At 27.6% G+C, this 26,180-nt stretch overlaps 1 protein-coding gene across 1 annotated transcript in view; it reads right to left on the reverse strand.

Annotated features, from left to right (window-relative positions):
• LOC108686511 (acetylcholine receptor subunit alpha-like) overlaps positions 1–22,335 on the reverse strand; it is a 42,825-nt gene extending 20,490 nt beyond the window's left edge. Inside the window, exons 1-8 of the mRNA XM_018191896.1 lie at positions 22,315–22,335; positions 21,316–21,492; positions 20,903–20,947; positions 14,469–14,578; positions 13,247–13,427; positions 10,896–11,029; positions 10,447–10,615; positions 5,258–5,394 (exon numbers count right to left, since the gene is read on the reverse strand). Coding sequence (XP_018047385.1) covers positions 5,258–5,394; positions 10,447–10,615; positions 10,896–11,029; positions 13,247–13,427; positions 14,469–14,578; positions 20,903–20,947; positions 21,316–21,492; positions 22,315–22,335 — 974 coding nt within the window. The remainder of the gene's footprint in view (positions 1–5,257; positions 5,395–10,446; positions 10,616–10,895; positions 11,030–13,246; positions 13,428–14,468; positions 14,579–20,902; positions 20,948–21,315; positions 21,493–22,314) is intronic.
• Between the last annotated feature and the right edge of the window lie 3,845 nt (positions 22,336–26,180).

Raw genomic sequence — 26,180 nt, forward strand, 5'->3', positions numbered from 1 at the left:
ATATGTTTCGACTTCGATCGGATTATTATCAATGTTATTGAAAATTTTTAATTTAATATAATAATAGTCAATTATTTAAAATTAGACATTAGTTATAAATTTTGAAGAAATTATAGATGTTAGATCTTCTTGGTAAAATCAGAAACGCACAGTAAGATAACACAGAAACAGGCAGATTTAGTAAAAATTCATTATAATGATAGATTTTCATTATCGTGACGAGTACCATTAGAGACATTATATAAAATTTATAAAATTCTATTGGAAAATGTAATCATATAAATATGTATAAATTGATGTCATATAATGTATAATTAATTGTCAATTTTTTAAATAACGTGGTTAGAATGAAAACAATGAATTATTCATATAAATATACGTTGGTATATAAATATATATTGATAAATGTGAATCAAGCAAATTAATGTAGTCAATCTAATGTTGTGTGTGAGTCAGTATGAAGAAATATTTCTTTATATAAAAAGACACAAGTAATGAGAGATACACAGGGTGTCCCGAATCTAAACTTCAGGAACGTGCAGAGGATCAATAAATTAAAAAAAAAATCCTGTAGAAGTAGATTCGTTTTTGTTTCGTTTTGGAGAAAATCGCAAAAAAGAAAACGCAGTTGCTTCATTCTCATATTATCTCTAAAAAATTATTATCGTCGCTGAAATCGTGCATGAAAACAATAATTATTCCGTTTTCAGATGAAAATTTTCTTTGTTTGTTTACATTTCTGTATTTCTCCTAAATAATTCGTCAGAAGCTATCAAGTGAATTACTTTTGTCACAATATGTCGCATACATTCTAATGTTGAATATACTAACATGATTTTCGTATATGGTTTTTGCGGCGGTAATGCTATGGAGGCGGTGCGAGAGTATGTACGCCGATTTCTAAACAGAAAAGCCAGATCGGCGAGTCATTGCAATAACTTTTAATAGTAATAATAAAGGCTACGAGAGACCGGCTCATTTTCATTAAGATCCGTAAATATGCAAGTAGAAAATCACATCCTGTATCCTTTGATAACAATCCTAAGATCAGTATCTGGAACAGCATCTTTGGCGTCTTATGCAAAATTTTAAAAAGTGGAAGCTTTATTATCTCATTCATATAATAATAACAAAATTTTGAATATAATTAATTCATATAAAATATCAATGTATGTATTTATTTGCAAAGCATGTCGGTGTTTGTATTATAAATTATGTATACTGAACAATTTTTTTTGAATAGAATAAATTATTCTGTATTTTCATTCTGAATAATTAAACATAAATTGCAAAATTTACAAAACATAACAAATATAATATATCTTACATATCTTATACGCACATATGTAAATTGAAAGATACAATTTCGCGTGAGGGAACAAACATTTCAATTTCGAATAAGAATAATTGAAAACTCACTGAGCTACGAACAGTAAAAAGTTATCCTCACGACTCTCGCTGCGTATGTCCATTGTTCAAACTCTTGCGATTTCACTGTTTTTTTTCTTTTATTTACTTCATTATGAGTTGTGATTAATATCAATATATTAATATCTATATATAGATATATCTAATCAGAATGAAAAGAAGCACGACAAAAAAAAAACATACGAATCAGTTGTTTTTATTTTCTTTATGTTGATATAACACAATAAATTTATATTCCTAAATAAATATATATTATTATATATTTTTTCAATGTTTTTAAATAATTATATTAAATTATTATTGGCGTTAGATTCTAAGGCGCCTTTGCTTCAAGACGCCTCGATGCGCCACTTATCGTGTTTACCGTCTAAAATCAGCCTTAGAGAGCGTCAGACACATTACGATTGCCACAGCAAAGAATCTACAGAACTTTGAAAAATGATAATCGCCATTCGTACTATATTCAAAAAGTTGAGAATTTATTACCTCAGGATTATGTGAAGAGGTTGAATTTTAATAATGTTGGTTTCTTAAGCAATTAAACAATGACAATTCATTTCCATCAAAAATAATCTGGACGGACGAAGCTACATTTACAAGAGGAGGAATTATTATTAGTCAAAGAAATTATCATGTATGGGCTCATGAAAATTCCAAGCCTTTTAGACTTGGAAAAATAGACTCCAACATGAATTTGCTTAATGTTTGGTTCGGAATTGGAAATGAACTCTCTAGTGACCATTTTTTTACCTGACAGATGCAGCCAGATATACTGAATTTTTGGAGACTGATTTCTTTAATTATTTACAAGACATCCATTTGCAGATTGAAATGTGGTTTCAACTTGATGGATGTCAAGCTCATTATGGCAGATTCGAGCTTGGCTAGTCAGACATTTTCCACGACGATAGATTGGACGTGGAGGAGTACCTTGGCTATCACCTGATTTGACATCACTTCTTTGTGTAGAGGATCCTGAAGTAATTTATTCGTCGCCAGTCAATTCAAGAGAATTGAGAAATCGAATTGAGGTTTCAGTATACCAAATATCGCCAGATCAGTGGTTGGCTGCAACACGAGCTGTTCGTATTAGATACAATGCTTGCATTGTTACAAGCCAACATTTGAACAATATCTACATTAGGCAAGTGAATAAATATAACGTGAAAGTAATGAGAAAGTACAAAAATGAAAACTATGTTTTGTCTTTTTTGTGATTTTCTCTAAAACGAAGCAAAAACGAGTATATATTTCTGCAGAACTTTTTTTCTTAGTTTATCGATCCTCTACACGCTCCCGAAGTTTAGATATTTAAATTCGGGACACCCTGTATATGTGAGTGAATATGCGATGGAAATCAATTAAATTTTTGTACGAACTATCATTTTGTACGAAACATCGATTATCGTTTGAGAATGAGAAGAGGTTGGTGTAGAAAGAAGGAAACCAATAAGATAGAAAGGGGCATAAGTTGTGAAATAAGAAAAGAAAGTATATAAAAGTAGGAAAAAGATTAAGAAGGGGAAAGTAATTGTATAATTTGAAGATAGGATTCTGATAGAGATTCTGTATCAACTTCTTTGTTTAAGCCTTGCTTCTATCTCTATATGAACCATCTCCGATATAAATCTCTTAAATCTCTTATAAGACGTTTCTTTATCTAAATTTCTATGGCTTTCCATTTAAAATTATGGTTATAATTTATACGATGATCTATAATGACAGAAGGAGAACTGTTTTCTTTATTTATATCGAAAGTGTGTTCATGTAATCTTGTTTTTAATTTTCTTTTATTTACGGTTTGACTATATAAGTCAACGCATCACAATCTTCGCACGAAATTTTGTAGACAACATCTTGATTAGATAATTTATCCAATTGGTCTTTTTCTCTTTTAATAAATTTTTTTAAGATATTGGGGATAGTAAAAGCTAGTTTATAATTAAATTTGGTAGTATGGATAAGAAATTTTTAGATATAGATTTAACGTAAGGTATTGTAAAAAATTTTTCTTTAGCTTAAACGAAAGTATTATATGTAGTCATGTTATTATTGAATACATATTTTAATCTTTTTTCTATTATATAGCAAAAATAAAAGACAGTGGATATTCATTGTTTAAAAGAATGTGAATAGCATTAATTAGATTATTTTGATAAAAACGAGGATCTGATAATTTTATTATTTTGTCTACAAAACCTAGATAATACGTTTTGGAGCAAAAAGGGTAATGTGTTATAATTCAGAAATCTACCAAAAAAGATTGTCCTTTGATACATGTCAAAAATAATGGTCAAATCTAATCATGTTTAATCTAATAAAAACGTGTCAAATCTAATCATCTATAATAATAATTGTATCAAGAAAATTCGATTTTCCATTATCACCTACTTCCATTGTGGATTATAATCTCATATGTAACGAATTAAAAATGTTAAGTATGTCATTGATACTGATCAGATGGAACTGTTAAAACGATATCGTCACATATCAAAAATAAAATAGCAATTTCACAGATAGTTTGATTGCAAGTTCTTCCAGTCTTGTAATACAATATCAGCATTAATAGGAAACAGTGATGAACCTATTGGATTGTCAAATCTGAACTGTTCTAAATTCTACATTCTTTTTCTTCAACAATAAACTTTATAAACAAAGATTTAGCACTCCAATGGGTTCACCATTCTCTCCTACTAATGCTGATATTCAGAGTTGGATAAGTTGATGTTTTTTTTTTAATTGAATAAAATTAAAGTTAATGGCTTTATAAAATTAATAAAGTTAGTTATAAAAGAATTAAGTTAAAAGTTGAAGGAATAAAAAATCAACTTAACGTAAGTTAAGTCAATATTGAATTAATTTAAGTTAAAAAAAAAGTTAATTTTGAAAAAAATTATTTTTTAGATATAATGTCCTAATTTTTCTTGAAATGAAAGTAAATAACTAAAATATAGATTATTAAGTAAATTAAATTTTTAATTCATATGTGATATAAGTATAACACATAAGGATATAACTATATAAGTTATATAAATTTAAAAAAACAGCCAGCACATAGAGAAGATACAAGTTTATTTTTTAATAAGTCTTAAGCTATAAGAAATTGACCAATTACAATCGAATGTGAGAAGAATATTTGACTGTAATTGGTCAATTTTTTATGAGTTAAGGCTTAAAATACCTATTGTAGATCCGGACTAAAGCTTATGGCATAAGGCATAATCGCATAAACTAATCAGAGAACTGTATTCTTAAGAAATTACTTAAGATGATCTTAAAATATGAATAGATTACGAATATACACTCTAAATCTTATTATATCTTATTATTTTTCTAAGATATTTAAAAGAGATAAAAACATTTTTTTACTTAAAAAAAAGTTAAAAAATTAACTTAGTTAAGTTAAAATTTAATGTATTTAAAATTAACTAAGTTAAGTTTAAAGTTATTAACTCTTAATTATTTTTTAACTTTTAACGTTTTAATTAGTTATTACCTAACTTTGCTGATATTGTATTACAAGACCTGGAAGAATTGTGATTAAACAACTACTTGTGGAATTGCTATTTTGTTTTCGATGTGTGGATGACATTGTTTTAGTGGCTCCATCTGATAGTATCAATGACATACTTATTTTTAATTCGTTACACATAAGATTACAATCCGCAATGAAGGTAAAAATGGGAAATTTTCTTTGATTTTGATACAATTATTATAGAAAAGACTATTATTTTTAGCGCGTATCAGCTGATTTTTACCAGTTTTACATTTTTACAGGTAATTACATTTTTTGCAAGTGTTTTTTGCGGTCGCAATTATTTTTGTTTACCTTAGAGTATCCATAACCATTGTGAACAAGACAAACTTGCCAAGCAAAGGCACCACCAGCGATGTAGGTGGTATTATTTCAGCCAATAAAAGAAAAAATACTGTCAGCGACAGTAGTATGGAGACGGAGAGACTGACCTAGAATAAGAAAAAGAAATTTTGACCCCTAGAATGCATTATGTAATATTATTCTGAACAAATCATTCATCATCACATTGTATAATCACATTTCAGTTTGCAATTATGATATTTAGTATCATTTGTAACAAAACAAAGATTTCAAATAAAAATTAATAATTTCGTTGAAAATTACTGTTTCAAGAATAATGCGTAAAAAGAGAAACAAATAAACGTTTTAAAAATGTAATTTTAATTTTGTCTGTATACTTCTATTTTTTCCATAATTTACGAAACAAGCTTTCGAATGTATGAATTTATAAAGCTACAAATGTATATGTGTTACACTTTAAAAGTGCATTGGAGGTGATTAGAGAAGGTATTGTCTCTGAGTTCTCTCACATTGATTCTATGTGCTGACGTATTACAACCGTTTCATCCTAGCTCTTCTTCTTTTCCCGTATCCTCATTGCATATCATCATCATCGATTGTTAAACGACCGGCTGACACTTTAACCTTCTTTCTCTTTTTTTTGCCTATCTTCCGCGAAGGAAAAACTCGGTTCATCTTTCACGGTGGAATAAGAAAAAGCAGAAGAATACATCTGAATTATGTAAACTGGTAAGTGAATATTGCTGGAGGTCGAGTGTATTTTACAAGGCACTTAAAGACGTAACGTTTCGCCGATGCGAAAAGATCCGTCGCAGATTAAACTTTAATGGCATGCGAGCTGTGCCATATTCCATATTCCGATCTAATCGAGCCAAATCTTGCGTCTGCAAAATTAATTTCCGACTGCGACCGGAGTAAAGTTCTCGAAGGTATATAAAGAGAAACGCGATATCGGGACAATAAGGTCGATCGTGAATTAAACTGTAATGGCGCGTGAACTATACTGTTCTATTCTGATAAGATCAATCGTTGATTATTTCAAATTAATCGAATAAAATTTTCCCATTTTGTGGATTAATCATTGCTTGCGTCCTTAAGAGAAATTAAATGTTTATCAACGCATAATCGAGAAAAAATCGAGCATATTACTATGATGCAAGTTTCATTTTGATTCAGTGTAATCGCAAATTTTATTTTTTTAGTCGTATCCAATCGAATACAATTTTTTCATTTTAAAAATTAATTTTTGTTTTTAAAGACTAAAATTAAATATTTTTAAATAAAAAATTTAAACTTCTTTAAAAAAAAAAACATCCCTTACAGCAAGTTCTCTAAGAACATTCCAAGAACATCCAGAGAACGATTTATTTCCTAAGGACATCTTCAGAAATCCCTCACGAGAACTGTTTTGTGGAAAAAATTTGCAAAAAGAACAGCTCATGATGACTAATTTTTATTTTTATCTAATGAATTCTAATTCAATCGTAAATTATATGCGATATAAAAAACAAATAATGGTCAAATGAACGAGCCCAGTAACAGTGAAAAAAATAATTTATTAAAATAGTAAAATTAATGATAGTACATTTCAACTTCATTAAGGTTCGGTTTCATTGATGCAAGATTAATTAACTTACCGTTTATTTTTTTTAATTTTAATTCTTAGCATTAGAAAAAGATAAAAAGTAAATTGAACCGAGATTAAAGTTAATTTGGAGACACGGTAATGTCTCGGCACTAAGCGTAGTAACATTGTCGTGGCTACTTTACGCGAGCTGACGAATTGTGGGAGACCGAGATTATCATATCTCAATAAGAGCAGAATCACGTTCTACACTTAATCGATAATATACTCCGGTTGTATAGTACGTATTTTTATTTTTTTCTCTATGTATCCTACGAGCGAAAATATTGCGACACAAAATACGAATCTGAAACTTTTAATGTAATATAAGAAACGTCGTCGTCATCATCGCCGCTACGGAGAAATGTCCTTTTGGAATTTTTGGCACAAGAGACAAATGTAGCATATGATATGTTTTTAAATTATTACAATAATTATTTAAAAAATTGATGTCTTCGAAATTATGGGCCAATGGCTGAAACGGCCGAACATGTATCGTTTTCTTTTGTTCAAGAATTGTCTGTAAAAAGTGCACGGAAATTCTCGGCATCATTATCTTCCCCTTGTTAGGACATACTACTCTTATAAAAGATTTTCAAATATTACATTGTTACATTATTTATAGTTTGTATTACATTGTTACATTATTTTGCTTATTTCATTTCAAATTGTTCATTATTTATAGTTTACGAAAATATTCGAAAAAAAAATATTTCAATATGAAGTGTAGTACTAATTAATTAATTTGTTGGTTCATAATTTTGGAACACGTCTCGAAAAGAAAAATGAAAATTAAAGTTGCAAACCATAGATTATTTATTGTTTAAAAATTATTTTACATATACAAGAAAGATTTTGATATTTCAAAATTCATACGGATTTTTATTATATTACAGTCGGCATTATTTCTTTTGTTTGTCTTAAATTACAGGCATCGAAAAGAAAGGAGAAAAAATTAGTTAATTAGATATTTTCTACTTAATTTGTAACTAAATGATCGCACTGATATTGGTGATGAGACGTTTTGTGCTGTGGACTTGTGCATCGATAACTTTCTGGAATCAACAATTATTTACGCTAATATGATGAACAGAAGAAAGATCTGTATATTATTTATAAGACTTCAGAATATCAGTTATATTATATTGATTCAGCTAAAAAAGGAGCTGTGCAACTATACGTAAATTCTTCATTATCATTGAGTTATACATTTCAAGTCTAAAGGCAAGAGTTATGTTAACAATCTTACAACGGTTGCAAAGTTATCTTTTCTGCTGAACATAGCCATTGTTAAATTATTTCGCTTATTTCGTTAAATATTTGAGGAAAACAGTTGTTGCAAAATTAATAGGAAATGTGATATTAATTAGTGATTAATAGTATTAGAATTTTTTAAATGAACTTGTAAAATTGATGTGTTAAAGATTTTTAAAGAAAACTTTAGTCTTTAGTTAAGAAAAATTAAAATGGCAAACTAAAAACAAATATTTATTTATTATTAAAGATATTACATATCAAGTAAAAAATTAGGTGTTAAAATGTTCATATAAGTTCCTTTTATTATCTGAACAAAATCTTCTCTTTCAAAAGATTTTCAATTTTACATATATGCAAGACAAATTTTGATATTTCAAAATTCATATGGATTTCTGTTATTACCAAAAATATATAATAAACAACATATATTTACAACCATTCTAGATTGAGACTATTTGTATTCCTATTTTGAAAGTCTTTTATTCCAATCTCGCAAAGAAAAGTAATAATAACTTGGACACTTTTCATTAAAAATAATTTCATTGAAGGTCTTTCCATTCTGATTCAAGTAATAATCCTTTTTCAAAAATCCTTTTTTAATTCTTTTTTTATTATATAAAAATAAAAGATATGTATAAATACCAATAAGTTATTAAAAAAGATCAAGTAACTTTAACTCTCCTTAAAAAATTATTATATAAAAATTATTGTATCATAAAGTTTACTTAACCCTTATAATGATATGCAAAATCCCCTCCAAAATATATTATTATTTGAATCAAAATAGAAAGAGCTTCAATGAAAATATTTCTGAAGAAAAATGAAAGTTACTGTTCTTTTTTTCTAAAATTGGAGTAAGAAGACTCAATGCAATTCCAATACGTTTTATTTAGGTTTTATCATGTTTATATTTTATCATATACTTTATCGTATATAAATAATTTTTCCAAAGTGCACATATTCTTAGCCTTTTTATCATTTTTTAAGAAAGAAGATTTAATTAGTTACTATTATATTATTTTTTTTTGGGGGGGGAAGAGATTTTACACTATAAGAGTTAAGTAAACTGATGATATAATAATTTTTATATAATAATTTTTGAAGGAGAGTTAAAACAATTTTACAAATCATTTAAATAATTCTAGCATTATTAATCACTAATTAATATCACATTTTCTATTAATTTTGCAACAAACTGTTTCCTTCGAATATTTATCGAAACGAAGTAAGCGAAATAATTTAATAATGGCTATGTTCAGCAGAAAAGGCAACTTGCAACAATTGTAAGATTTTTATTATGATTGATTCTTGCCTTTAGACTTTCTTGGATCTGAATGTATAACCCAATATGATAATGATAATTTGATGATAATGAAGAATTTTACATTAGTTGCACAGCTCCTTTTTCAACTGTGAATGTATTCTTCATCACACTAGCGATATAAATAATTGTTGGCCCCAAAAGGTTGTCGATGCACAAGCCTTAGTACAAAAACGTTTTATTACCAATATCAATATACGATATTTAGTTAGTTGGATTAAGCAGAAAATAATTAGCTACTTTTTTCTCCTTTCTTTTCGTTGCCTGTAATTTAAAATAACAAATAATATAAATAATGTCCACTATGAAATAATATCTATGAGAACGCTAGTCTCCGAAGAGATTCATACTAGCATGATATACATAAAATCTGAATTCGATTCTCGACCTAGGTAATATTTTTCGCAATATCTAAATCTTATATTGGCGAAATTGGATTTAAGTTATTAGCTATGGATATAATACTAATTATCTCTAAAAATAAATAATAAAGAAATATAATAAACTAAGTAAACAATTGTAACATAAAAATAAACTGTTGAATAAACAAATAAAATAAATAAATAAATTTCAAAAATTCTATACATCAACAGAAAAATCAAATTTCTAATAACAAAATTTTGAATTCTTATCGCTGATTATAAGATATATTTCATTTCTGATCCAATAAAATTTTTGAGTATATAGAAATTAATTTTTAATTATACTTCTAAAAAACGAAATATTTATATAGAGGTATATTAAAATAGAATGTCAAACAATTCCAATTAAATTTAATTTTTCTATTCTCTGTTCAAATTTAATTAAAATATAAAATTTTTGTTTTTCCAAAATTATTTGCTTGAATTTCTAAAATAAAATATTTAATTTCCATGAGATTATAGCAATAGGAAATAGGTAAAATGAATTATATTATTGAAATACGCATAAAACATAATATATAAATATAAGAGAATGAGTCATCAATGAATTAATTACCTTCTCTCCACTGTCGCATGGTAAGTAAAACACTAATACCGTGAGGAATGATATTCCCAAGCAGGGTATTATGAGGTTAACGGTGTAGAATAGAGTTTTCCTTCTCATCGTTATATAGAAAGTGATGTCAAGGTAAGGCTCGTTACAACACGTGTAAAACCTTTCATGTCTGCAATTACACATTTCATATTTTACTTAACAATCGCTTACAATATATTAAATATTCAGAATTAAAATCGAAATTATTAATATTATTGTTCTCTGATTATATATATATTAATAAAAAGTTTAATTATTAATGTTTATTAAATAATCGTTTAAGTATGAAAAAAATCAATCTATGTCGTTATCAACTTGTTAAAATTGCTAGCATATAATAAAACAACAAACGCAAAACCTTAATGATCTAAAAGAGAATTAAGAAACTTTTTATGAGAATTAATGCGTACCTTACAGCGGGTATTTCTAGTATATCCCATTCGACGGAGGTATAAAACTCTGTTAGATCGATTCCAATATCGACGACTCCATTGCTGTTTTTTACATTGCCATTTTTGCCTTCGTCAATGTGTCGAAGATCGACCTTAACAATAAATTATTAATTTTTACAATGCATTAATATTACGTTACTTAACATCTAATCAGTTGTCTGGTTTGACTTTTGTGCTAAGATTACTTATTACTTATATGCGCCTTTTTTTTATTATTATAAGAAAATTCACGCGTATCATCAATTAAGTAAAATAATACCCAATATGACTTACTCGTTGTTTGTATTTACACGATGAATTCAATAAACATTAGTATGTTGTATTTGTTACACTAATTGGTTGTTTATACGATTTATTTGTAGTTAATTGCTCAGTTTGGTATTCTGTTGTCAGTAAAGTCAAATGCAGAACGTTGTGATTTAATATTTCATAAATAAGTTTATTTTCTATAATTACCAAGTAATAATTATTGGATGTTTTCCATTTAGTGACACAAGTTGACACAAGCATCTCTACTGAAAAAAAATTACCAAAGTTACGAAATCATGTAATTAAGACATGTAAATCAATAGCAGATTGTTCCAAATTAGTGCGTGATTTCTGAAAAATCATATTGAAAATAATTTCATTCATTATCTGATTTTATAGTTAGATTTTTAGTACCGAATTTTAAAGAATTGATAGAAACAGAGAGAAAAAAAACGTATTATTGTATGACTTTTTTACGTAATTTAAAAAAATTTACACGTATACTGATTTGGAACAATCCACGTGATTTACTTGTCTTAATTATATGATTTCTTTATGTAACTTTTTGATGTGATTTTTTTCAGGAGGGATTATTCTATTTTTCTTGACAGTAAAAAAGCAAAGCTAAAACGATACTTGTGACATCTTGTATCATTAAATGGAAAGCATTAATTTTCGCAATATAATTATTGTAGCTCTGTATTAACACTTTACAATATACTGTGTTTAGTTTATATTTTGGTCATCATATTTTGTTTATAACTAAAGAAAGAAAACTCTTTGTAAGGTAAAACGGAAACTTTTTGTAAGATAGAACTCTCAGTAGAGCTAATATGATCAACTTAAGTATATTGATTATATATATCGATTATGATGTTTTTGTCTAATGTTATTTTTGTTACTTAATTCAAGCCATAGATTCTAATCCATTTGTTAAACATCGTGAAGATAAATCAATTGTTTGGAAAATAGTTCTTTGTGTATTTATACATGTCAATAAATATGCAAATGTTAATAAATTTATAATTTTAGAAAATTAGTACAATATTATATAAATAACTTTAATTTTCCATCATTTTTTTTAATAAAAATAGGATAAATATACATTAAACATATTAAGTTAATATATATGTGCACCAAAACATGATTTAAACACTACTTTTTCTTAAAATCTTCATTCATGTAGATATTTAAAAATATGAAATATTTTTAATTAATGTTAAAAAATATTTTCTCTTCTGAATCTGGCTATTAGTTTTCAATTTTGGACTCAGCAAAAATTAACAAAAATCACAAAGCTTAGGTAGGCCAAATTAAGTACAGTTTTCTTTTTGAAATTAAATCGGAACAATTAATTACAATGTGTAAGATTTTAGCATAGGCAGAGATAGATTTGATTATATTTAATTACACATTATATTTAATTAGCACATAAAACACTTTTTAAATAATATTGATAATACTTAATTAGGTCAGACGTTAATTCGTGTCACCGTTTTATTTCTTTACCTTCCGTCTGTCTATCATTTATATTCAATTGCGCGTTTCTAACAAGTGACATTTTACTCAATAAAAAAAGATAACAAGCGATATATACGATCTTTCACTATACGACCTAACGGCCAACGACAATAATACTTCTTAATGTATTACAAAAGTCACTTTCAGAATATTTGTGATTGCCCTAACAAGAGATCTCTGCGAAATCTTCCTGTTGCACTAATAAATTGATTATTGAGTCGTTAAGATTAATTGAATGGTTCATCTAATATAAGAACACATATCTCATAAGAAAAAGTTCTTTGAATATGGAAAAGATTTAATATTTATCAGACCCTTGATTCACGAAGAAAAAGATCACCGGAAATAAAATACAATATAAATATCCTTGGCACTATACACTTTCACGTACGACATATCTTTTTATTTGTATCAATTCTTTTTTTAACTTACAAGAAACAAATAGCTTTCCTGCAACAGTTAAATCGATTCGCGCGTCACGCGTTTGGATAATGGAAGGCAATTTTCGAAACATCGACGAAATACCAGACAATTCTCACCTGAAAACCATCATAAGTCCACGAGCCAAATTTCATCATGCACGTTTGTTCATCAAAGGGAAAATATTCGACGTCGATTTCGCAGGAAGACTTATAAATAGCTGGTGGCTTCCAGTCGACCCTGCCCGTATAGTTGAGAGTCGCCTTCGTCGCCAATGTCACCTCAAAGTTACCGTCGGCGCTGTTGAACATAAATAATTCTTTTTATCTCATCTCGGGACAAAATAATCTTATTTAAAATAACATAAGTAATTTCCAAAATATTCGCAATATAATTATTCTTGTATACAAAGAATAACATCCTTCTTGTAAATTCGCTGTATAAAATATCTAAAAAGATTGAGAAATCAAATTAATTTAAAGAGATCGAGATAAGAGTAAATAAAATAGGTCGATATAAATGTTCATCACGAAAAATACTTTATTAAAGAAATCAAAGATATAATTTCTTACAAGAAATCAAAAATAAAATTTCTTCTGAGTTTTATAAGTTTTATAATATTATATATTATTATAATATTATATATTATTCCGATTTCTATATGGCTTTATTCAAAATTACACAGTTTTACAATTTTTATAATTCTAAATAAATAAAAACGATAAAGAGATCAAAATAATTATTAGTTATAAATAACAACGATTTAAAGCAGCAACTCGTTTAGCAGTTATACAAGAAATTTTACTATTGAATTATTGATAAGTCTTTACTTGATTAAATGCACTTTTAAACATGATTTCATAAAAAATTAACTTCTACTTAGTACGTATAATCCCAATGAATTCTGTATAATTTGTCACACAAAAGAGTGTATTCTATTATTCAGGAAACAGCTCGTTTATTTTTTAAACGTAAAAGTATGCTCCATCATGTAAAGTATGCTTATAATTTTAATCTTCAGTGTTGTTGTCTCAAAACATATTAAAAATTTAATTGAAAATGTGGAAAAATTCGACTTGGAAATAATTGGTAATAATAGAGATCTAAATTTTCTATCAACTGAGAGTATATATAATAATTTTTCAGTAATTATATAAAAAAAAACTTTCAATAATAAAATAATCACTTACGCATTCTTCTATCAAACACCCATTCGTGATACATTTACTTATGTTTTGATCAGTAATTTATTCAAATCAACAATATTCTATGCCAATTAACACATTAAAGAAAGGAAAGATAGATCTAATCGTTATCTTTCGATCAACGGTATCATCTTACTTGTTATATAAAACTATATCGGGCCTCCATATGTGATCTGATGGCACATGCAGCATATCTACTCCACCGTATTCCTTCGGATCCCATTTCAGCTTGTAATCGTGCCATGACTATGAACAAAGAATCAATGTAACATTATCGCAAATTTCTATCTTTTTTGTTATTTTGTCACTTTTACTTTTATTACGTTACTTTACATTACTTTAGTGTTAAAGTTACTTTAGTTCAAAGAAAGGCCACTGCAGAAAAATATCATGTTCTTTTATAGTGTGTATATATTTCTCAATAAAATCACACAGTATATCCGACTCAGTCGCCGTTTCAATGTCGGAATTTGTGAGCATGTTCTTTAAGAGCAGTGCATTGTCATTGTCATAATATTGAAACCTTAAAATGTTATACTAGATATCAATCATACGCGCATTCTCATTTTGTAGTTGAAATAAATATTGAAATAAATATAAATTAAATATTAAGATAAATGGTTTAGATAAATGTATAAACAATTTTACACACTGTCACATCCGTCAAATTTATCATTCTTATATATTGAACATGTGCTTTAGCAATAATTATATGGTATGAATATATGCTGGTCCACTGAATTACCGTTCATGCAATGATTTCCTTTCTCTGCTTAAAAACTTATAAAATGTTTAAAGTGGACATCAAATTATCAATAATAAAAATTGGAAAACGTCCTTTTTTTGATAAAATGAAATTATCATTACATCGTGCAACAATTTCACATTATTTAAAAACATGACATAAAACAGGACATGGATATATCCATCATTTCTTTATGTCATGTTTTTTTTTACACTTTCAATTTATGAAAAATCTCATTTTTACATCATTTGTCTTGTCTATTGTGCAAATTTTCAATAGATCAACGCTCCTATAATGTCCGTCAAAAATAACGAGTCATAATGTCCGTTGCTTTAACATGTTTAATATGAAAACTTCGAACAAAAATAATCGATAATTATAATTATATCCGTAAACCAATATGTTCATACATTGAGTTATGACAGATTCTTTCTTCAGCTATTTATTCGTTGATCAGAAAATCATGTTAGTTATCTGTTCTCTGACGTAGTATTGATTTTTTTTTATGCTCTTGATTGAATCTGAATATAATAGAATTAATTTTAAGATTATCATTCTTGGAGTAAATATAATTATATACGTAAACATTATTTTCCATTAATTATTGTATTAAACATTGCAATTAGAAAATCAATTAAGTTAGTAAGTTACATTTTTCTCAAAATTGTTTTCTTCAAAATGATGATAAATCATAATTAAAACTGGTTCAAATAAATTTAATAGGCACAATTTTAGATACGCACATACATTCTCTATTTAGTTTAATTCTAAAATCTATTTTTTTTATTACAATAATTACAGAGATCTAATTTCTTGTATTAACAAGTATAACTTGATACCACATCATGCTATTTTTAACTTTTTGTTGCTTAAAAAATATTTTCGTTCCTATAAAAAACAAACTCATACTTTTTTATGAACAATGTCGTAAATATCAATGATTAAGTATATCAATGTGAAAAAAATGTTGTTTGAAATAAAATTTGAAATAAAAGAGAATTGTTACATTGAACAAAAAAAAATAAAAAAACAAAAAATATCATAAAAATATTCGCGTATTTTATGTTTTTCCATCACAATTGTAAATATGGTAGATACTTTTCCTTGAAGCTCGTCAATGAATTATTTATCTATCGTATCCTAATTCATGTATTTAAAATGAGAAGCAACAAAGGATCGGGAAATCACGCTGAAGCTATTTCAAACAGTGCACAGAAGCAATATTTTACAACTTTCCTCATTGCGAGTTGTAAGGTTGAAAATGCGCAGATTTGCATACGAACTTCTTCTTGTTTGTTTACATTGTTCAATTAAAACTGCACATTTTATTACAAAATTTCTATGCCGTTGATTTATTGAATTTTATGAATGATATAAAGACCAATTTTTCTTTTCGTAAGAAATTTATATTTTAGTAGGATAGTACGATTAAAAAATAAACTTAACATTGTGTGTGTGTGTGTGTGTGACAATGCATTGTATACCAAAAAAATTTTCAAATATTTTCGTCAATGATATCTAAGTTTTATAAAGTACCTTGTGATAAATGGATCAAATTTTTACGATGAACTTTTAGACGCGATTTTGAAGTCAGTTCTTTCTCGATAAAAATGTCAAGAAAGTCATTATTCTTTGGAGTTTTTGAAAGTACAAATGTTTTACATCTTTGCAATTGTGCTTTAAATTAAAATAAAAAATCTATTCAAAGTTAAAAGTAAGAAATATACTAATATTTTCAATTTTTAAAAAATAATAACAAAAACTAAATAAGATTTTCAATCTATTTTATTTTCGATTTCTGATTATTTAAAAATTATCAGTATCCTATTCTTAAAGATACTTTTTGAAAGAATAGAAATAAAAAACACTAATAAGTTCCGTCCATTATTGGCTTGTAAAATTTCGTAAATTAATTGCGAACATAGTAAATTAGCTTTAGTAATTACAAATCGCTTTTACTGTTAATTTCCTACTTATATCACTGGAATAGCGAATGATGGATTGCTGACGCCACCGACACAACTGGTCGTCGGAAATGCGCTTCCTTCAGGCGTGGACACAACCTTTATGCGTAGAGCATGTTGAATATTAGCTCGAAGCCGAAGTCTCTCTTCGTCTACGCGTCACTATGTTTGCTAGATAGAATATTATACCAGCATATAGCTGGACATGACTCTATTCTGGGAAATTTGACCATGTTTAACTGAACCAAAGGTAGCTTAGTTAAATAGCAAGCCGTTCGCATTCTGTGAGGTAATTTATTAAATATTTATCACGAAATACATAATCCTCATAATCCATTTGCAATTCTGACACGCTGTACAGTAGGGAATTAAATTTAACCACAATGGATCAAATGATTACTCGTAATACATTTTCTATTGATCTTCCATCGAATTTTTTAATATAACTTTTAATATAACTTAGTATAACTTTCCGTAATAATTAAATGTCGCGATTTCAATTTTAATTCAAATATAACGCAAACTATGTTGATCAAACGCTAAAATGTTTTATTAAATTTAATACATGGATCAAAGAATCGTAATGTTATCACTGATAATAGAAATTACAATTGTTACAAAGTTGCGTTTAAAAAGTTTGTAAAAAATCGGCAGACAATTTATTCACAATTTGGACATTTTCAGCTTATTTGAGCCAGTATCATCCGACTAATCCCACCGATAAATTGTGGTTAAATTAACATTTTCGTGCGCGAACTTTGTGATAATAGTGATGCGGTGGATATTCCGAAAACTTTCGAATGGCATAGCATTGGTCCATAACTCTCCGAACTAAGAGTATACACGAACATCATCAACGTGCCTAGTTTACAGCACATATTAATATTTGATGTCCTTTCACGCTGGTGAAGTTTTCACGCACGACTGGCACAATAAGCTGATAAGAATTGTCAAATATAGAAATACATGAATCTCCAATTTGCAAACTGTGCAAATAGATTTTAATTTTATCAACACAATCAAACTGCATAATTATTACTTTTTTCCTTTCTAATATAATTTTAACGTATTTTAATAATATAAACAAAGACTTAATAACAAATAAGAACGCGTTAAGGAGAGACATGTTGTTTTGACTATACAATATCAGTTAAAAGTATCAGTCAAACAATTAAAATAAACTCAGCCAAATAAAAAAAGCAAAATAAAAAAATAATATCAGCTAATATTAGGCCAATTCAAAATATCCAGATGATTATAACTTGTAAATAAGTTCTGAAATTAACTGCAAAGAACAAACTAACAAATAATTTTACTTATAATAATTTTACTTATATGATTTTATGCAGCAAAATGACCATATTTTTCTGCAGTTTTAGATCAATAACTTGTAAATGAATAAGTGATTCTAAATTAACCTTTCGCACAAATATTTATTATTGTTTAATCAGTATACGTTTAAAATTTGATTTAATTTTTAATGTCACTTTCTTATCAAATTTACAAATAAATACTGTAAAACATGATTTTACGTAAGAATCAAGACTAACAAAAAAATTAAATAACTTTTAAACCAATAAGAGAATTGTGCTCAAATTTTACACCGATATTCGGATGTAGTAATAGAATAATCTAGGAAATTTTTATATTTTTGGCAATGTTTTGAGATATACCTTAATCCTCTATGAACCAAGTGGAAAATTAACATGGATCATATGCGGATACATATCTGATACTCCATACTATACTTCATCATAAATATATTATTTAATGTGATTGGTAACAATGCACTCTCCAGCTAGTACGAAATCAGCAACAAGCATGAGATTTAGAAAATTATAGAAATTTAATCTTGCTGGGATATGTATCATACCCCACCTTCGTTCACGAAGAGTTAAATATTGCTAACATTTAACTTGTACTAACAATATTGTACTACAATAATTTACAAGGATTTATGAAATCAGAATAAATTGAAATTTGTAATGAAATTGCTACGTATCAATTTCAAGCTTTGGTCTAAATTTCAATTTATTCTGATTTTATTATTATCTCGTTATTCATTCCATTTTATTTTTTGATTGTTTTCAATGATGGAATAATTAAAACTTTCGATATGTACAAATATCCGACAAGAGAAATACAATAAAAGAGAAATATAATAAAATAAAATAAATCTAGAATGCGCGCGTAGAAAAGTTATGCAAACGAAGTTAAAAAAATATTTGTACATATATATGATACCGAGAGAAAAGTATTATCTTTTATAACTATTCTCTGAAAATACAAAGAGGATTTAATATATAAGGACATTATATAAAATATACATATAAATATATCTTTATTTATGCTCGTTGATCTCGATAAGAACAGAATATTTATCGAGCAACATTCTATATAATCGTATCATAAGATATTTGCTTTCTAATGAACCGATTTTTCGCGTATTATACGAATCTATTTTGTGCTCGTTATATATCTGAACAGAAAAACGATTGCGCGGCATGGGGCGAATCTTACGTAATTCAGCATTTGAAAGTAGGTTGCACGGTTCACCGGAGTTATTTTCTGGCTTCTCCGGGCGGAAGCTGCTGTCCGATCTTCGTTTCTGCGTACGATAATCCGCGCGCGCGTGCTCGCACATGTAGCGAAATGCGTGCTAAAATGTGTCATCGACAGACTGAACATTTACTTTCCATGTGAACAAAGACCCACAATGAAATTTTCAATGATTTTATAATCGAAAATTGTTACGATTTGTTACAAATATTATTCCATTGTTCAATATTACATTATGCGTAATAAGTGTCTTCTAATTTTCCTCAATTTTTTCCATCTTAATTCTTTGTAGCTTATTTTGACTAATTGTTGACTGATATTTTTAGCTAATATTGTATGGCCAAAATATGCCTCTCCTTAACATGTTCTATTTGTTATTAAGTCTTTGTTTATATTATTAAGATACGTTAAATAAAAATTATATTGAAGAGGAAAAAAGTAATAATTATGCAATTTGATTGTGTTGATAAAATTAAATTCTAAATAAATAACAAGAAGGAGCTACAAACCAGAATTTTATGTATTTCAAATTCTTTAAACATATGTTTCGACCTTATTATTAGATCATCTTCAGTATATACATGTAGAGAACGCAAATTTAACAAAATTAATAAAACGGTTAGATACAATTTCTACAGATTATAGTTACGCAAAATGTATTCTTTCATATCTATCTTTTGTCGCAATTATGTAATCCTTTCAGTCTTGTAATATTCTCAGTTACATTTTTCCATTATATCGGTCGCAATTAGTATAATGATGATAAAATCCATAATGATGATAAAAATATTTAAACATGTTGAGTCATTCATAAAAATGTATCAGCACACATTTTCAAACGTGAATGTTTAACAAGAATATAAATCAGTAGTTGAAACAATGAGTCAAATTAATTCACAAGAAGCAAATGCGATCAGAGTTAAAATTGAAATCAGTTCAATCAAAAATTATTGGTATTATATTATATGCATATAATGCATGTTCTAAGAATTTGAAATATATAAAAATCTGATTTGTAACTCTTTCTTTGTTAATTATTTATTGTTTATTATTATTGAGATTATAAGATTATTATTTTTAAATTAATTTTTAAATTCTATTTGCACAGTTCGCAAATTGGAGATCCACGTATTTCTGTATTTGACAATTCTTATCAGCTTATTATGCGAGTCATGCGTGAAAACTTCATCAGTGTGAAAGGACATAAAATATTAATTTTCCTCAATTCTCTCTATCTTAATTCTTACATTATATGATTTTTTATTATCTCAGTTCTTACATTACGTGATTACTTTTTATTACCTGTTCGACCCAGAGATTCGTTGTCATGACCTGATTCTTCAAATTCTGCAAGAGAATAATTTTGTGAAAGTACATCATTCTCCCATACTTTGAAAATATCGCAATATTTCGTTATAAGCCGAAATATCTTATGCTCTTTTAAGATAAATAAGAAATGGACTACGGATTATTATATGTACGCATCCGCTATAATTTTTATCATTGTGAAATGTAAAGTATTCAGCTAAAATTCACATTCAAATAACATAGCTAATAATGTTTAAAAATTCATATTAAGACATTATTATATAAAAATATTTACTTTTCTGTTATAATTTAAATATTTAATTGTAACATTTAAATCCACAATTCTCGTTTATTTTTTTTTCATATTATTTTACAAATAATGTGACTGCAAGAATATTATTGCTTACCACATCAATAAGTTGCGAAAGTTTCAGTTTTATTTTAACGGTAAGGTTGTCTGTGGCGTTGAACGATGGACGAACCAATTTGTTGTAATTCGACAAGAGATCGTCATATAATCGTTTTGCATCTGGATTTCCTAAGCATCCTGGAAATATAGGAGAAGCATATCTTAAAATCGTTGCCTAAACGAAGAATTTATCGCACTAAACTAAATTTCCACATGTTACAATGTCGATTGTCTGCTTATAGAACAGAAGCTTAAAGTTAAATTAACAGAGGGCAAATTGAATCGAATGTAATGTCAAACTTATATGCGTTATATCACACAAGATGATAAATCATTCAATAAATTATTACGATATAAGTTCAAAGATGATTCATTTTTATTAATTTCTATTAATTAATTTAAAAGAATTTTTTATTTACGATCTATTGAAGTTTCATTGTATTTTTCCATTGTAACATGATTTTTCGTCACTTCTGTGAGATTTAGAATTTTTTAATATTGATGACGGACAGACGAACTGATAGACGAAACGAAAAGGACGGAAAATTCCTATCTATCCTTATTTATTATGTATGTATATATTATATACATACGATTATGTACTCGTATGTACAGAAAGTAATGCGTTACTTGTTACACTGTTATTATTATCGTTATTTTTTATAATATTTAGAAATGATTTTACAATTTTTCATGGCGATAACGATAATACTAGGACTGGAAAAATATCATTTTTAAAAAGCAGAACTTCTTTATTTTTTTACTCGTTTCATAAGATACTTTTTTTAATGAATAACGTGTAATGGTAACAAATTATTTTTCAAAAGTAACTTTCCCAATCCTGGCTTTATCGTCACAGTCATAAAAAATTGTAGTCATTACCAAATCATTATTATCGTTATTAAAAAAGTAACGGTGACGACATCACAATTAATAACGCGTTACATTCTATTCCTGTGTATATGTATGAATATTAGATATAGAAATGATAGCTCACCATTTGAACCATATCAAACATGGTGGTGAAGAGATGATAGTAACAGAATTCTATGAGAATAATACTCTTTGTCTTGTTAATTTTAGCAACTCAATTGTTACAATCCTTAAATGCAGATTGAAAATTGAAATGTATTGTATTATAAAATGTTCAATTATCTCAAGTCCCTTGACAGTCTTGACTATCCTTAAGTGAAATAATCGGAGATTCGTTCGAAGTACAAATTTATAAGACGCAAAAAATAATTGAAAGAAAATACGGAAATATTTTTTCGTATTCATACACATACATTATCGCGGCACTAGTGAAATGTGCTTCTCAAGTCACGCTTTATGGCTCTAATACCGTTGCCCACAGATCTACAGGCTCAACATTTTACTTTGAAATTACAAATAAGTGGAGAACGGTTGGACGACGACGAATATATATTATATTTGGTTCGTATCTTCCGGCCTATGTGTTAGTCTTTATAATGACAGCAACACTTTATGCACTGCCGTACGGCAAAGGGTTAAATATGCGCAAAGCGAAATATACACATTCACATGGGCATGGATAATGGGAAAACTACGAAGCGGAATTACCGAGCTGTCCTGTTACGTGGGCAAACTATCCACGGTTGTCTCCCTTTCTTTGATATCTGCTCTCGGGCGAAATATTTCCCGCTTTTCCTCTTCCCGCGTCCTTGTTTTCGCTTCGTCTATCTCTGACCGTTTGTCCATCATCAATATTAGCTCTAAATCTCGCAGAAGTGACAAAAGGGATTGTTTATATGAATAAATTATTTAAATATGAGAAACGTCAATTACGATCAAAGTTAAATGTTAGACATATATATTATTTAAAATAAATTTTTTATCTCAGAAATATGACTGCACGTTGATTACTTTCGATAGGTAAATTCAATTTACTTATTATGTGAATCGCTTTTTATTTTAATTTTATAATATTCTTCAAAAGAAAATAAATTCTTGTTTTGATAGTATATAGTGTTTAGATAATAATGAGTTTTTCTAAAATTTAATAAATGTATTTTACGATTATTATCAAGAAAATATTTTTTATTAAACAATCGTTAAAAGGAAGAAAGGAAATTATTAATCACTTTTCTTAGAATTTTCAATAGAATGATATTTTTTCTTAGTATAGAAGTTCGTGATTATTCTTACAAATTTTTTCCACGTATTATTTAATCACCTTATCTCACTTATTTTGGTACAAACTCTGTAATTTGTCCATTTGCTTGGATTAAGGAAATTTTATTTTTCAACCAACATGACGTCGATTATGCATCTATAGAGACGACCAAAATTTCCGCTTACTCGACGAGGCGCGAATACGTGTCGATATTTCATTATTATGATAGAGTCGTCAATTCGGCTCATCGTTATATTATTTATTACGCTCGCGCACGTCATTTTATTACCGTTTTACGAGTTTCTATCCGTTCAAAACTAACGCGTGCGTCGCCAGTGATTTTAATTTTAAAACTGAGCCATGGAGGGTTCTTCCGATTCGTATATCAAGAGACAGTCCCAAGAAATTGGATTCGAAACTAACTGAAAAGGTTATAGCTGCGGAACGAAAGGCTAAAGTTGCCTGCGAGAATGTCAATAGTGATGTCTCGGCATCCGATTTTCCTGTATTCCGTGTTTATTCTAATTTACCGCTTGAGATATCAGAGTAATCTTCAAGTACTAGTCATCAACGATGCGCTAACATTTATGTTTGTTGAAATGTTACAACATAAAAGTGGAAAAGACTTGTCCACAAACTTTTATAGCACGTTGGCTTTTATGATTTAACTTTGACAGTATTAAAATTTTGCGACGAAATATCTATTAACGCAATGGAAAACTGTTTCTGACTTTTATAGACTTATGCATTTACGATTTATTGATTTGATATATTTCTATGATTTAATAAATTTCAATGACATAGATATTTCGCGCGTTTTACGCTTAGCATTTTATAATTAAATTGTATAGATATTTCAAAGACATATCGACATCTGAACACAAAAATTTATTTAATTTAACATTGAAAAAATATTCTGATTAAAACCAATAAAAAAGGTTTCAACAAGAATTACATTTTAATGACTGTTTCGTGTTCGGTGTGACATAGGCATCTCCGCAAGAAAAATAATACAAATAAAAAAATATACAGTAAGATTGGAAACAAGACCGTTTATGTTAAATACATTACTTAAAATATGAAGTGTCACTATGGTCTGAATGTTAAGATATTGAACTATTATATATATTCATATAAATAAATTAATTTCAGAAATGATAATTGCGTGCCGATATGGTTGTCGGACTTTCAACGCAATCAATCTGAAATATTAATACTTTCCCCAAATTTCCCAAATTTAATCTTAAAAAACTGTAATAAACTTATTGCGAAATATAAAGTTATATAGAGTTTCAGCACTGGCAATGAATTTTGGAACACAGCCATAATTACGCATGTGATTGTCAGATATTAGCCATGTGGTTTATTTCAATAATATTGTATTGTTAAAATTATGATAGAAATTCTATTTAATCTCATAAAAATACTATTCTTGTTGGACCTTTATATTAGTTCACAATCAGAATATTTTTCTCTGTGAAATTTCAATTGATACAAATATTATTTATTGAAATATTAGACAATCACACGTAATTATACATATATACGAACCGATGATTAATTCTCTAAATAGAATTGCACTTGAAGGTCTGATTCTGTAATCGTGTCATTTGCTCCGTTTAACATACTCGTGTATGATTTTTCCAATAAAAAAGTAGGAAGACGATGAAAAGAGGAGGAAATGATGTTACGGTCGTCTCATGAGTGCAATCCACGTGCACAAGTACGCAAAAACAACGTTTAGAAATGCAATCATAAATGCAGACAGCCAGTTATGTATGTCTATACTTACGAACCGCGATAATGTACGCATCTCATAGATCACAGCCGTATGGACGACAATATATATAACGATATGATCGTCCATATGGATTATAGCAACTTTGAACTCGCAAATACACTCGCAGGACATGGAAAATGTTTTACGAGCCTCAAGTAGATTTCGTCTATGTGTACATTTACAATCATTATTTGCGTATGAACGCAAGAGTGTATACATTTGTCTATACATTTTGTATTTTTGTGCGCGTTTTTCCTCGTAAAATGGAGAGAAATAACGACAAAAGATGTTTTTATGTATTTGTTAGAAAATTTTTATTTATTAAAAAGGGAAATAGCACGCGCGCGTATGACCTGATTAATTGTGTTTTATATATATAAATTGTACTATATTTATTTATTGTAATCTATTTAACTATTTCATGTTCAGTATGACATATCGCATCCTTGCAAGAAAAGTGATAAAAAATATAAAATTGTTCAAGAAAGAGGAAAAAGAAAAGTGCGTAATATTTTAAAATTAATTGTTTATTAGAGTAGTATAAATATAAGTTAAGTAGACATAATTATAATTTGCTTGTTTCAACTTTTCCAGAAATAATGCAGAGATTAATTTTGTTATTTTGATGTTGTACGATATCTTTAAAAACTACCCCTATATTCATTTGTCATTTTTTTGGGGAAGAATTTGAATTCAACTTATATCACTTTTCGTGATTAAAGGTTAATGTATTTAAAATACAATTTGCACATAATACGAAATTTGAAAAATTTTAACTTGTACCACTTTCTTGCAGAAATAAGATATATTGTAAAATATCTAAAAATATATATCTTCAAGTATTTTAATTATTAAAATCAAATAGATCTCATTTTTTAAAAAGCATCTCATTTTTTAATTTTTAGAAAGAATATTATAATAAATATCTGTTATAAAATATAAAAAAATT

Source organism: Atta colombica, unplaced genomic scaffold (assembly GCF_001594045.1).
Source record: "Atta colombica isolate Treedump-2 unplaced genomic scaffold, Acol1.0 scaffold1, whole genome shotgun sequence".
Lineage (NCBI taxonomy): Eukaryota > Metazoa > Arthropoda > Insecta > Hymenoptera > Formicidae > Atta > Atta colombica.